Here is a 13,688-nt window from a genome sequence, read left to right as displayed (position 1 = left end):
TGTTGTTTGGCGGGTCCGGGCTGGGGATTCGAACCCGCCACCTTAGGTGTACGTGGCTGGTGCCTTAGCCGGTTGAGCTATAGGCGCCGAGCCAGCATTGAACTTTCTTTCTTTCTTTTTTTTTTTTTGAGACAGAGTTTCACTCTGTCACTCTGGGTAGAGTGCTGTGACTTCATCACAGCTCACAGTAATCTCAAATTCTTGGGCTCAAGAGATCCTCTTGCCCCAGCCTCCCAAGTAGCTGGGACTACAGACACCTGCCACACCACCCAGCTAGTTTGTTTGTTTGTTTGTTTGTTTATTTGTAGAGACAGGGGTCTCACTCTTACTCAGGTTGGTCTCGAACAGCTCAAGCAATCCACCCCCCTTGGTCTCCAGAATGCTAGGATTACAGGAGTGAGCTACCACGCCCAGCTTTTTCGTTTTCTTAACCAAAGGTTTACTTACCAAATAACTGAAGGCCCAAAGCAATAAGCCTTTTATGGTTTAACCACAGAGACAGAAGGTAACGCCAAGGAAAATGCAAAAAGATACATGCCTCGGAAGATCCGAAGCCCCCCTGCCCTTCCAGGGACAGCCAGAAAGAGGAGAGTCTTAGATAACACCCCTGAGAGCTGTCAGTGACTTGGAGAATGTGAGAAAGAGCAAAACATTTCATCTGAGGAATGCTAGACCCTTTAAATTATCAGGCCCAGAAAGGCATTTAGGATGTGACAGCCGTCCACCTTACTCTCCCCAGAGCTAAGTAATTACCTCTTGAAGCCACGTGCAATGTGGCCACGAGCCTGAGGCCACACAGCCACCAAACACCACACACCCTGTGGTTCAACAGTCTAGAGTTCTTGAGTCATCATCACTCTTCTGATTTGTCCTTTTTAATCTTTAAAAACTTGAACCCATCTTTTTTTTTCCCCTCTGGGGCACTCCCCAAGGTGACTTGGAACTACGTCTTCAGACTGTAGTCCTCAACTTTTGTGCTTGAATAATCTCCTTTAACTACATTCTGACCTTTTAAATCATTTTAGGTTGACAGACTCTAGTCACCAATGGGGTACAACCCACATTTCTGTCACTATATTCTTGGGCATCCCCAAGCTGATGGCTCTGCTGTCTGCACCGGTGGGCCAGCTAATCTGGGCATCCCAACATTCTGGAAACCAAGCTGGGGATTTAGGACGCAGAAAGAGAAAACAAGGAAAGCCATTGCCTTTCAAGAACCAGTGGTTACCCCTAAACTGAATCAAACCAGAGGCACAATCCAAAAAAAGTGATTCTTACAAACATTTTCCTCTTGCTAATGTGAATCTGAAATGGAAGAATCCAAAGAGAATTTTTACCTCCCTCTCTTGACAGGGCACTGGGAGCATGGACTCTCCTACACATCCTCACCCTTCACCAGATTCTGCCAGTTTTCCTGGGGTCCTGCTTGCATCCTCCAGAGCAACTGAGAAGTCCTAGAGGTCCCCTATGGATCACCAGAAGTACAGGGGTAGAAAAATGATTTTCTCTCCATCCTTTCTGTGTTCCTGGCAAAGACAGATTAACAAGAGAAAAATAAACATGTTTACACAGGAGATCCCCAGAATGAGTAAATTCTAGAGAGGCAACTTAGAATTCAGGCTTAAATACCATCTTCAGTTGAAGCAAAGAAGGGTTTTAGGGGGGACCGTTATGGGGAGGTGTCCAGGAAAACCCTGGAACCAGGGGAAAGTTTATAAAGCAGACGTATGCTGGTGTCTTCTCCAGGTATAAGTATCTCTAGTAATTTAGAGTTGTCCTCTTCCTGGTACAGACAGAAACACATCGCTATAAGTGGAGATTTCTTTCTTTTTTGATATACAGTAGAACCTCCACAGCTGACCACATCCCTACACTGACCACATCCTTCAGTTGACCTAACTCTCATAGACAGGACACGCACCACATGTATACAGTCGGCCTAGTTCCTTATGTTGGCCACCGCTATATGTTGACCAGTTTGTTACAGTCTATTGGGTGGTCAACTTACAGAGGTTCTCCTGTGTGTGTGTGTGTGTGTGTGCGTGTATTCTTTTTTTTTTTTAAGAGACAGGGTCTCCCAGTCTGGAGTGTGCTGGTGTCATCGTAACTCACTGCAATCTCAAACTCCTGAGCTCAAGTGATCCCCCTGCCTCAATCTCCCAAGTAGCTGGGACTACAGGTGCCCACCTCCCACCTGGATAATTTTCCTTACTTTTTGTAGAGATGGGGTATCCCTATTTGGCTTGGGCTGGTCTTGAACTCCTGGCCTCAAGTGATCCTCCTGCCTTGGCCTCCCACAGTGTTGGAATTATAGGTGTGAGCCACCGTAGTTGGCCTTTTGGGGGTATTTTTCTTTCTTCATGTTATTTGCTTTTTCTTATTATTATTTGGTTTCCAGCCCTCTCATCTGCTTGAGAGATTTTTTTAACAGATGTAAATTTCCTTTATTTAAGAGGGTAGCTTCTATTCTAAGAGCTGCTTCCTTGGCTGCTGTTTCTCAAAATAATCCACATGCCAGAGAGGCTTATTTTGGGATGGTCTGGCCTCCCTGAGAGTCACCAGCAGCCTCCTGCAGAAAGGAGAAGTTGGGACTGGCAGGTGGGAGGGACAGACGCCGCTGACAAGGGGGAGAGCAGAGAAAAGCCTGGGTCTGGGCTGAGTTGCAACACAAGCTCCCATTTCTGCCGGCTTTGTGGCCTTTTCCACAAGGGGAACCTCCTCCCTCTGAGCCCAGCCTTTTCTCTGGGCTCTCTCTTCCTCATTCTTGGCACAGGCTCTGCCATCTCAGTGATTTAGCGGATCTTTCCCGCCACAGCCAGGGCAGCCCCACGTAACTCCAGGGCCACTGACCGGCTTTTCCCAGCCGGGTCAGTCATCTGGTCATCCCTGGCCTCTGACTGCTCAGCATGAGAAATCCAGCCCAGCCCAGCAGCCTGGTCACACCTTAGAAATTCTTTAGAAAATGTACTAAGTAGTTATAAGAAAATTGGCCTTTATCCTACCGGCAGGGGGGAAACCATGATCACCAAGGTGGTTTTCCTGGGGCGAGGCTCTCTCGATGTGCTGACCCCTGTGACTTCCTCAAACTGACTGCACAGTTTGTGGTAGTGGGAGACCGCGTTTGTGCTACAAAAAAAGAAAAAAAAGTTGGCCAACTGGGACCAAGTTGTTGCCAGGGGCTGGGGTTCAGATGGCAGAGAGGCGGAGGGAACTTAATGTTGTGATGTTCTACACAATGATGCTTGTGACACTTACGAGGCTGCCTGAAGTTGTAAAAAAAAAAAAAAAAAAAGGAAACTACCAAATTGTGCACTTAGCACTGGTAAATTTTACCACATCTATTCCTCTACAAATTGGATTGTTTTTAATGACCCAAATGAAGTAGACAGATTATGTATCTATCAATACATTATCTGACATCCTCCAGTAATAAAATGAATGGGAGGCTCTATAATTTTTTCCCTTAATAGTATCTCTCTGGGTCCTGCCACATTCTGCCTGCTTTGCTGACATACCTACCTGACCCATGCACTCAACACACCCCGGCAGTTAGTAGCTAGAGGTAGCAGGGGGAGAGAGAAAAAGATGTTATTTGGTAGCAAAAACTGACTACCTGGTGTTTCTGCCTTCCAAGGAGAAGCAAACTAAAATTACATCACTATAGGCCCCTTTTTCTTGCAGAGGGTGGTAGCTAGGGTAGAGGTGGCCCCTTGTTCAGCCCAGGCCTTTGGTCAGAAGAGGGGAGGCCCTCAAGCTGCCACAGTAGGTCTGAGATAGGTAACTTAGACTGAGAAGCAGCATGGCCTGCGGGTGGCACAGTCAGTCCTAGGTCCAACCAGCTTTGGGCACATATCCTCAGGCATCCAAAATCTAAGTTCAACAGCTGTGACTGTGCTGTCCATCTCAGATACCCTGGGGGCAAGCCCACGTCCTAGATGTAAGTGGGGCTGGGAACTTGGAAAGTTCTAATTCTTTGCTCAGGAGCAAAAGAGTGGAGGGGTGTGGTGGGGGTGAGGCCCAGCTCATGGAGACAGGGACTTTGGAAGAGAAGTTGTCTGATGTTTGATTTTTTTTTTTTTTTTTTTTTGAGACAGAGTCTTGCTCTGTCGTCTAGGCTCAAAGGCAGTGGCGTCATCATAGCTTATGCAGCCTCCTTTCCCGGGCTCAAGAGTTCCTCCTGCCTCAGCCTACCAAGTGGCTGGGACGACAGACAAATGTCACTATGCCCAGCTGATTTTTCTATTTTTGGTAGAGATGGGGGTTTCTGCTCTTGCTTGGGCTGGTCTCGAACTCCTGGCCTTGAGCAATCTTTCAGTGTCGGCTTTCCAGAGTGTTAGGATTATAGGCATCAGCCACTGTGCCTGGCCCTGATGTTTAATTTTAAACTGTTTGTGGGACAGTGATGTAAACCCTTCCACCTCTCCAAGTCTTTGGGGAAGACTATCAAACATCAAGTTGTAGAATGATCACTGGATTGAATCATGGATAGATTCCTGTGTCTGGGCAAGAGGAATGGACAAATCCAGGAAGGCAAAACAAGCTGCAAACAGATGAAATCCCCTGACAGATCCTTACAGAGCTCCTAGTGTGTGGCTGGCATGAGCTGGTGCTCTGACCCGGGCACAGAACGGGCTGGCGGGGCTCTCCCAGTATCGGGGGTGAGGCAGGCAGGAAATAATGACCAAATGTTACGTCAAACTAGTGACAGATTAGTGAGCAGAATTAGAACAGAGTGTAGTGGCAAAGTAACCAGGTGGGGTGAGGAGGCGAATTTAGCAAAAGCAGGAGGTCAGAGTCAGAGGCCACCAAGGAACATCCCTCTTGCTTCAACCTTTTGTGGCAGGTCACCACCTCTGACACCAAGGTCCTGGGGAGAGAGGGAAGGTGAAAGGGGTGGGCATGGGGCTTTGAGCTCATTTCTCCTCAATTGCAACGGACAGGGAGGAAGCTCAGCAGACTTTTGGGTTAATGCATTTAAAAAAAACAAAACAGCATTGAAAATTCCTATTCAGGCTGGGCACTGTGGCTCATGCCTGTAATCCTTGCACTTTAGGAGGCTGAGGCAGGTGGATAGCTTGAGCTCACGAGTTCAAGACCAGTCTGAGCAAAAGCGAGACCTCATTTCTACTAAAAATAGAAAAAACAAAAAACAAAAAACTGAGGCAAGAGGATTGCTTAAGGAGGTTGTTGTGAGCTATGACGCCATGGCACTCTACCCAAGGCGACAGCTTGAGACTGTGTCTCAAAAAAATAAAATTCTATTCAAAGAGGACTTAATTAGCAACAGGCCCTCCACCATATATGTATTATCACACACCATATAACTGTGAGGAGGAGGGGGGGTTTATTTGCCCCCATTTCACAGAAGAGAAAACTGAGACTCAGTGAGTTTCAGTAAACTGCCTGAGTTCACAAAAGGCAGAGCCAGGATTGGAACCCACGTATCTCAGACTCCAGAGTCCACACGTATTGCTAAATGCTAAAGAGTGCACTAGCGTAGCCTTTGTGCCGGCCAATTCCCTCATCCACTCGGTAAAGGAAGCTTTAATCGAGCATCTATGGTATTACCAGGCACTGTGGACACAGAGGTGAACAGAACTTTGCTCCTAGGTAGCAAAAGCAGGATTCAGAACCTGGTGAGCGGAGAAATACCCCTGCCTTCCCCAGCACCATGGCCCGGGGTGGACAGCTGCCCTTCAGAGGCTTCTTCCTCTTCAGTTTGAACTTACTGGAATGAAACTCATGTAAGAAAAAGAAAAGAGAGCTTATAAAGTGACTTCCTCCCCCAGGCTCTCATTCCTCCAGAGAGAATGACTCAGCCTCCTCAGCGTTTCTGCCAAAGTTGGAGGCGGGAAGGCCCGGCTGGCCCTGGTCCCCTGGACACTCCACTGTTGGCCCAGGCTGCTTTGCAGAGATACTCTCATTCCATCCCCTTCTGCAGCCACCTCTACGTTGCACTCAAAGGTCTGAACCAAGGTTTATTCTCACTGTCTCCACCAGCTTACCCCCTTCTCCTAGCAACTCCCCAGAAGAAAGGCAGACTTCTTCATGCTCGCCAACTAAACTAGTTTTTCCAACTTTTCTGGCTGAGGAGCTTTTGTTTCTTTTGAGGGAGCAAGTCCTGACCTGCAGGCTCCTTTCTCTGCAGAGCTGGGAGAAAACAAAATTGGAAGGCGGATGAAAGATGTGCCGAGATCCCTGAACCTGAGCTGACGCTCTGGGGCGGGCCGGCGGGGGAATGGAGAAATCCTCCCACCCTGAGTGGTCTGTTTTATTGCCTTCTTATCTTTCAAACTGTCTTCTCCTTCTATGATTCATCTCTGAGGTTGGGCAGAAAACAATTCTTTCCTCATTCAAAGCAGTTCAGTGTTGCTTTGCTGGGCTGCTTTGGGCAAGGGCAGAGTTTAATAGATGCGTGGTACATCCACTTACTCTAGGAACAAGATTGCATTTAAAATTAACCAGACGAGGAAGCTTTGTCCTTCTTGCTAGTTCTCTACTGCACAACAAATTAAGGTGCGATTTTGTACTGCCAGGTCCTTGGGCCTCCTTACTTGATGGGTCTCTTGTGGGTCTTACAAACCCGATAGGATTCCAAGTGCCTCTGATGAGCTTCATTGTTTGGAACCTCTGGGGTCAGCAGTGTCTGAACCGTGCAGAGCCTTAATAGCACACCCAGCCTCAAAGCAGGAAGAAAAAAAAAAGAACATTTTCCTGTGATATCTGAAAATATGCTTTGTAAACAGTCTGCTTGCTTCTCCAGAGGATGGAGACCAGATGCAGGCAGTGAGCTGGACATGTCTTATCTGAAGGGAAAACAGATCTTAAGATAATAACTATCTTGGAACATGATAAAATCCAGAGGCCCCTTCCAGGGCCATCATTAATTTTAAAAAGCAAGACAAAAACTACCCCCAAAACCTTAGTAGTACGTGACCTTATCAGAGAGATTTATGTCCAGCTGAAAGCCAAGTTATTTTGAGCTGAGCAAAACAAGGGAACTCTTAAATTACAGCAGCACAAGGTAAGTCTTTGGCACATCAGTGGATGTATCAATAAGCCTCGCAGGAACACTATGACTCTCCACAGTGCTCAGCACATATAGGTGCTTAATAAGTTTTCTTATTTTTTTAAATTAAATAATAGCTGTGTACATTAGTGCATCATGGGGTACAATGTGGTGTTTTCATATACAATTAGAAATATTTTCATCAAACTGGTTAACATAGCCTTTATGTTATTTTCTTAGTTATTATGTTAAGACATAACATAATATGTTCCACCAAGGAACATCCCACTTGCTTCAACCTTTTGTGGCAGGTCACCACCTCTGACACCAAGGTCCTGGGGAGAGAGGGAAGGTGAAAGGGGCGGGCATGGGGCTTTGAGCTCATTTCTACTCTTAGAGTCACTTGTACCCTTGTAAGATAAACCATAGAAGTGATCCCTCCAATCACCAAGTGTTCTCATTTATTAAACAAAGAATCAAATTGCACCTAGACTATGCCAGGCACTGTTCTAAGTGCTTTATAACTATTTACCCATGTTCCTTTCTCTCCTGGCTGTGAGGAAGCTGTAACCATTGGGTAATCAAATGAATACACAGCAGCTGGAGTGCCTAGGCCAGCCCTGGATACCACGGACTCCTGCGTTTGGGTAGACAGATGTTCCCAGGAGTCAACTTCAACACCTGGCTTTTTCCTGGCAGGAGTGTCCTGGGTCATGCACTGTTCCCGTCATAACATCACTTGCTCCTCCCAAAACTCTGGGGGGGGCACCTCCTTTCTGTGACTGACGTGACCTCTCGTCTTGCTAGTAGGTTGAACCAGATGAGACTGCAGGTCTCTGTCACTGATATTCTGACAGTTAGAATTTTCTAGCAAATGACAATTTCATGCAGTTTACCTAATGTTGCCTACACTGTAAAAAGAGGAACTGGATGTTTGGAGTGGATGAGTAACTGGCCCCGTTGCCTCAGTAGTCAGGAGCAGTCTCTGCATTCAAAATCCAGTTTAACGCGCTACTTTAACCACATATGAAGAATGTGGGCCCTGGAACCAGCTACGAGGGTTTGAGTATCAGCTCATCTACTTAATAGGTCTGTGATTTTAGGACAAAGGATTTTCCTCTCTGTGCTTTAGTTTTCTCATTTGCGAAACAGGGATAAAAATAACCCAGTATTGCTCAATTTATGGGGTTGCCCCAAGAATTGAATAAGGAAACTTAAGGACAGAGTGGAGGGCAGTGCCTGGCGCTCAGACTGTAGACAGGCCAGCTATCGCGGTCATCTTCAGGTTTCTCCCTTCCTTCAATATTTCTGTCCTGCTCGAGTATATTTACCAACCATGCTTCTTTGTCTACTATTACAACGCCGCAGACCCAGAAACTCAGGGATAAAGGGCATTATACCGCCTGTAGGTAAGAGGTGAAGGATTAGCCTCAGGTCTTAGAGCCCGTCTCACAATTTCCCCACATCACTGGGGCTGAAACTTCAGATTAGTTTTTACATCACTGGCTTTTCTTCCTTTTCTTTTTGGGCGTGGGGGGCTGTCACTTCTGGGGAGTCCAGCTGTGATTTATCACTCTTGGCACGGAGCTCAGGGGCCTCAGGACCCGGGGAGCACCTGCAGGAGGCCAGGAGGCAATGGCAGTTGTCCCAAACAGTCCCTAAATCAATCCTAGCGCAGGGCGCGGGAAATTCCACGCGGTTAAAAGCCTAGGAAGCCCAGGTCAAGTTTACCTCAGAAGGGCGGGGATGAGGAAATCCCCAACTCCCGTGTCCCAGAAACTGCTGCAGGTTGGTGTCGCTTGTCTAAAGAGAACACGGGCATACTAGGGCTCATTTTAGGGCCATCCTTTTCTCTCAGCGGGCACAGTCTGCCCAGGTCCCTCCAGGCTGTCTGGAAGCCACGCACTTTGCCGCCCGGCGGGCACCTGCGCAGGAGGCCCCAGCTCCGGGCGCGGCTCCCACCGCCCGGCCCGGCGCGCACCGGCCCTTTAAGAGCCGGCCGGCCACGTGCGCCGTGACGTCAGAGCAGGAAGTGTTTGAGGAAGTCGTGCGGGGCTGACTGGTTCGAGGTCCCCCAATTTTAATGTGGTCAGGGGGGTGTCACAGCCCCCCGTCCTGCCGCCCCAGCCCCCGCTTCCCCCACCCCGGGGAGCCCGACTCCCGCCCCGCGTCCCCGCCGACAGGTGAGTCCCGCGGCGGCGGCGCAGGCCCAGGTGCCACCTGCAGACCCCGCGCCGCCCGGAGGACTCGCCGCCCCCTGCCCGCCGGAGGCGCCGGGGAATCGGCTCCGACCTTTGCCGGGCAGGGGTTCGGGGCATGGAAACGGTTCGCCGGTGCGGGGTGGAGTTGGGAATCCCAGAACAGCCCTGGCTGGGGTGGGGGGTTCCCGGGGACGTGGTAAAGACACGTGAGTGGGGTAAAGGTCAGAAGCTGATTCTCTCCCTGGGGCAAAACACCGGGGCTTGGGGGCCCCCTTGCCTGGACTGGGGGCGTGGGCATAGACGCCCTGCAGCGACTTTCTGCCCTGCCGGCTGCCAAGGCAGGTGGGGGGGGGGGAGACCAAAGTTTGCTACAAAGTTTGGGTAAACTGGTTTATTTACAAAATAAAAACCGGTGGTTTTTCTTCTCTCCCATCCAAGTGCACCGCATCTTAGCTTCTTCAGCCCCTTGAGTTCCATTGTTGCTTAACCTTAACTTTTTTCTTTCAAATAATGGTTTTAGGGCCACTGTATATTACAGATTTCCATGTGCTAGGAACTGTTCCCAGCAGTGCTTCACATGTGTCAGCATTTTTAAAAATTTTAACTATTACACTACAGTAGTTATGTGTCTTTATAGGGTACGTGTGATGTTTTGATGCAGGCCACAATGTGAGTTAATCACATCAGGGTAATTGGGGTATCATCCCCTCGGGCATTTAACATTTCTATGTGTTAGGCTTTCACTCATGGAGTTATTGTAAAGTGTACTTTTAAATTTTTGAACCCTAACCTTTTGTCCTCCACCCCAAATTGCTTGCAGAGTTAGCACGGCATCAGTATGAGCTGGTCACCTTCCCTGCCAACCCAGACATGTGGGCCGTGGGAAATGAAAGAACGACTTGGGACAGGAGGATTTGGAAACGTCATCCGATGGCACAATCAGGTAGGGACTCTGTGGAGGGTCAGCCTGGGGAGAGTCAGGGCTGGAGGGCTGTGCCGAATGTGTAGAGGGGCTCACCTTTAGCCTGGGTGGTCTTGGGAGAGAGTGAGCAGGGTGACTGGGAAAAGGCCATCAGGACGGCCACGCTGACTCTTTAGGTTAGTGGTTTTCAAGTTTTATTGACTATGCCACCTACATATTACATAAATAATAAAAAAGGGTTAAGCTCTTGGGTGGGCATGATGGCTCATGCCTATAATCACTGGACTTGGGGAGATTAGCAGTCATTTCATTACCAATCAACTTGACTTGACCATTAGTTCATAACCAGCCTAAGCCCCATAGCAAGACTGTGTCTCTACAAAAATAGAAAAATTAGCTGGGCATCATGGCACACCTGTAGTCTCAGCTACTGGGAGGTGGGAGGCTGAGGCAGGAGGACTGCTCGAGCCCGGGAGTTTGAAGTTGCTTGTGGTCATGCCATTGCCCTGTGTCTAGACAATCAAATAAGATCCTGTTTCCAAAAAGGAAACAAAACAAACAAACCAAAAATACTAAGCTCCCAACCACAATTACATGTGTTTTAAGTTATATATCTATGGTAGCAATAAATAATGTACTAATAAATTATGTACTGAGAAATGTTATAAATATGTAGAAATAGGCTAGGGGTAGTAGCTTAAGCTTGCAGTCCTTGCACTATGAGAGACTGAGGCAGAAAGATTGCTTGAGCTTAGGACTTCAAGACCCATGCAAGAGTGAGACCCTGTCTCCTAAAAATAGAAAAAGTAGCTGTGTGTTGTGGCATGCACCTGTATCCCAGCTATTTGGGAGCCTGAGGCAGAAGGATTGCCTGAGCCCTGGAGTTTGAGGTAGCAATGAGCTGTGATGATGCCACTGCACTCTAGCCTGGGGTGACAGAGTGAGTCTCTGTAAATACATAAATACACCAATATTTAAAAACTTCATTAAAAATATTTTTAAATATTGGCAAATTATGACGTTTGCAATACCACATAGCACAAAATGCACAGATCTGCATAAAAGTGAGAATTATCATTAAAGATAATGATGAAAACACATAGTTGAAATAATTGTTATAATTTTGAATTATTTGGACTGCTTTTTCTTTCAATCTGATTAGATTCTCATGACACCTGATGTGATTGGCTTGAGCTTCCCACACTATCGCGTCTGTTCTCCAATATTCCTGTTTGTGGTACACGTGTTACATGTACTGAATTTTTCTGCAGGAATCTCTTGAAGTCATTCATTTTGTGAATCATTTTACCACAATTGGATAGTACAACCCTTGTTTCTAAGTGAGGGCACCTGGTCTGCAGCGTGTCCGCAGGCTCCTGTCCACCACTCTGCCACGTGGAATGCCTGCTTTCCCCAGGATGCTGGAGTACCGGACATAGCATGTGACCCTCTCAAGAATGATCTAAGGAGAATACTGTACGGTTAAAGCTTCTTTTCTTTTCTTTTTTTTTTTTTTTTGGATTCCCATCTTGGGTATATTTATTGTTTGGAGACCATTGCTCTAGGGAATGCTTACCCACCAAATGGCTATAGTTAACTTTCTGCCCAACATTCAGACCCACCTTGAAGGATGGCACTTTTGTTTTTTATTTTAATTGACACATAACTGTACGTGTTTAGGGGGTGCATGTAGTTTTGATACATGTGTACAATGTGTAATGGTCAAGTCAGGTTGATTGATATATCTGTCAGGCATTTAGCATTTCTTTGTGTTGAAAACATTCCAAATCTTTTCCTATTCTGAAATGCACAATAACTTACTGTTAACTGTAGTCTGTACAACTGTTCTGTCAGACACTAGAACTCATTCTTCCTGACTATAATTTTTTTTTTTTTTTTGAGACAGTCTCACTTTGTTACCCTGGGTAGAGTACTGTGGCATCACAGCTCACAGCAACCTGAAACTCTTGGGCTTAAGCGATTCTCTTGCTTCAGCCTCCTAAGCAGCTGGGACTACACGTGCCTGCCACAACGCCCAGCTGTTTTTTGGTTGTAGTTGTCGTTGTTTAGCAGGTCCGGCTGGGTTTGAACCCACCAGCCTGGGTGTGTATGGCTGACACCATAACACCTGTGCTACAGGTGCCAAGTCATTCCTGACTATAATTTTATACCTGATAACCAACATCTCTTCATCTCCCCTGCCCCCATCCTTCCCTGCTTCTGGGAACCACTGTCCTGCTCTGTACTTCTATGAGACCAAATTTTGGGAGCTGAGGTCATGTGGTATTATCTTCATGTATGTGGCTTGTCTCAGCCATGTTGCTGCAGATGAAAGAGTTCATTCTTTTTTAGTCTGTATATTATTCCATTTGTGTCTGTCCCACATTTTCTTTACGTATTCACTTGTTAATGGGCACTTAGGTTTGATTTCATATCTTGGCTGGTGTGAGTAGTGTCACAGTAAACATGGGATCTACGGATTTCCTTTCTTTTGAATATAGATCCAGTAGTGGGGTTGCTCAGTCACATGGTATTTCTATTTTTAGTTGTCTGTGCAACTTCCATACTGTGTTTCATAATGGCTGCCCTAACTTCTATTCCCACCAGTGTAGCAGGCTTCCCCTTTCTCTGCATCCTCACCAGCATTGGTTTGTTTGTTTTTTGTCTTTTTAACAGTAGCCGTTTTAACTGGGGTGAAATAGTATCTCATTGGGATTTTTATTTACATTTTCCTGATGATTAGTGATATTTTTTCATACACCTGTCAGCTGTTTATATGTCTTTTGAGAAATGTCTGTTCAAATAATTTGCCCATTTTGAAAACTGGATTATTTGGGGACTTTTTTTTTTTTTTTGGCCGGGGCTGGGTTTGAACCCGCCACCTCTGGCATATGGGGCTGGCACCCTACTCCTCTGAGCCACAGGTGCCTTTTTTTTTTAACTATTGATTTGCTTGAGTTCCTTAACTATTCTGAGTGTTGGTCCCTCGTTGGATGAATAGTTAGCAGGTAATTTCTCTTGACTGTGTCCTCTGCTGTGCAGAAGCTCTTCCGTATGATATAGGCTCCCTTGTCTATTTTAGTTTCTGTTACTACTATTTTTGAGGTCTTATCCATAAAATCTCTTCCTGGACCAATGTCCTCAAGCATTTCCCTTGGTTTTCTTTTGGTAGTTTCATAGGTCGGGATCTTCCATGTAAGTCTTCAGTCCATTTGGCTTGATTCCTGATCGTGGCGAGAGAGGGGGTCTGGTTTCATTCTTGTCTGTGTGGATGTCCAGTTTTCCCAGCACTGTTTATTGAACAGACTGTCCTCTCCCCATTGTCACCATATTCTTCGTGCCTTTGTTAAACGTGAGTTGGCTGGCTTGGCGCCTGTGGCTCAAGTGGCTAAGGCACCAGCCACATAAATCTGAGCTGGCGGGTTTGAATCCAGCCCTGACCTGCCAAACAACAATGACGGCTGCAACCAAAAAATAGCCAGGCGTTGTGGCAGGCGCCTGTAGTCCCAACTACTTGGGAGGCTGAGGCAGGAGACTCGCTTGAGCCCAGGAGTTG

General features: G+C 47.0%; 1 protein-coding gene and 1 pseudogene across 1 annotated transcript in view; both read left to right on the top strand.

Annotated features, from left to right (window-relative positions):
* The first annotated feature begins 2,995 nt into the window (after positions 1–2,995).
* On the top strand, positions 2,996–3,131 carry LOC111721885 (annotated as a pseudogene).
* Positions 3,132–9,023: 5,892 nt separating this feature from the next.
* Positions 9,024–13,688, top strand: part of IKBKB (inhibitor of nuclear factor kappa B kinase subunit beta) — a 55,059-nt gene continuing 50,394 nt past the window's right edge. The window contains exons 1-2 of the mRNA XM_003801071.3: positions 9,024–9,192; positions 10,031–10,153. Of these exons, the coding sequence (XP_003801119.1) occupies positions 10,049–10,153 (105 nt within the window). The 5' untranslated portion in view covers positions 9,024–9,192; positions 10,031–10,048. The remainder of the gene's footprint in view (positions 9,193–10,030; positions 10,154–13,688) is intronic.

The sequence above is a fragment of the Otolemur garnettii genome, unplaced genomic scaffold, assembly GCF_000181295.1.
Source record: "Otolemur garnettii isolate 467f Iridium unplaced genomic scaffold, OtoGar3 scaffold00197, whole genome shotgun sequence".
NCBI lineage: Eukaryota > Metazoa > Chordata > Mammalia > Primates > Galagidae > Otolemur > Otolemur garnettii.
Note: the sequence above shows the minus strand (reverse complement) of the source record. Positions and strands in the feature narration are given on the sequence as shown.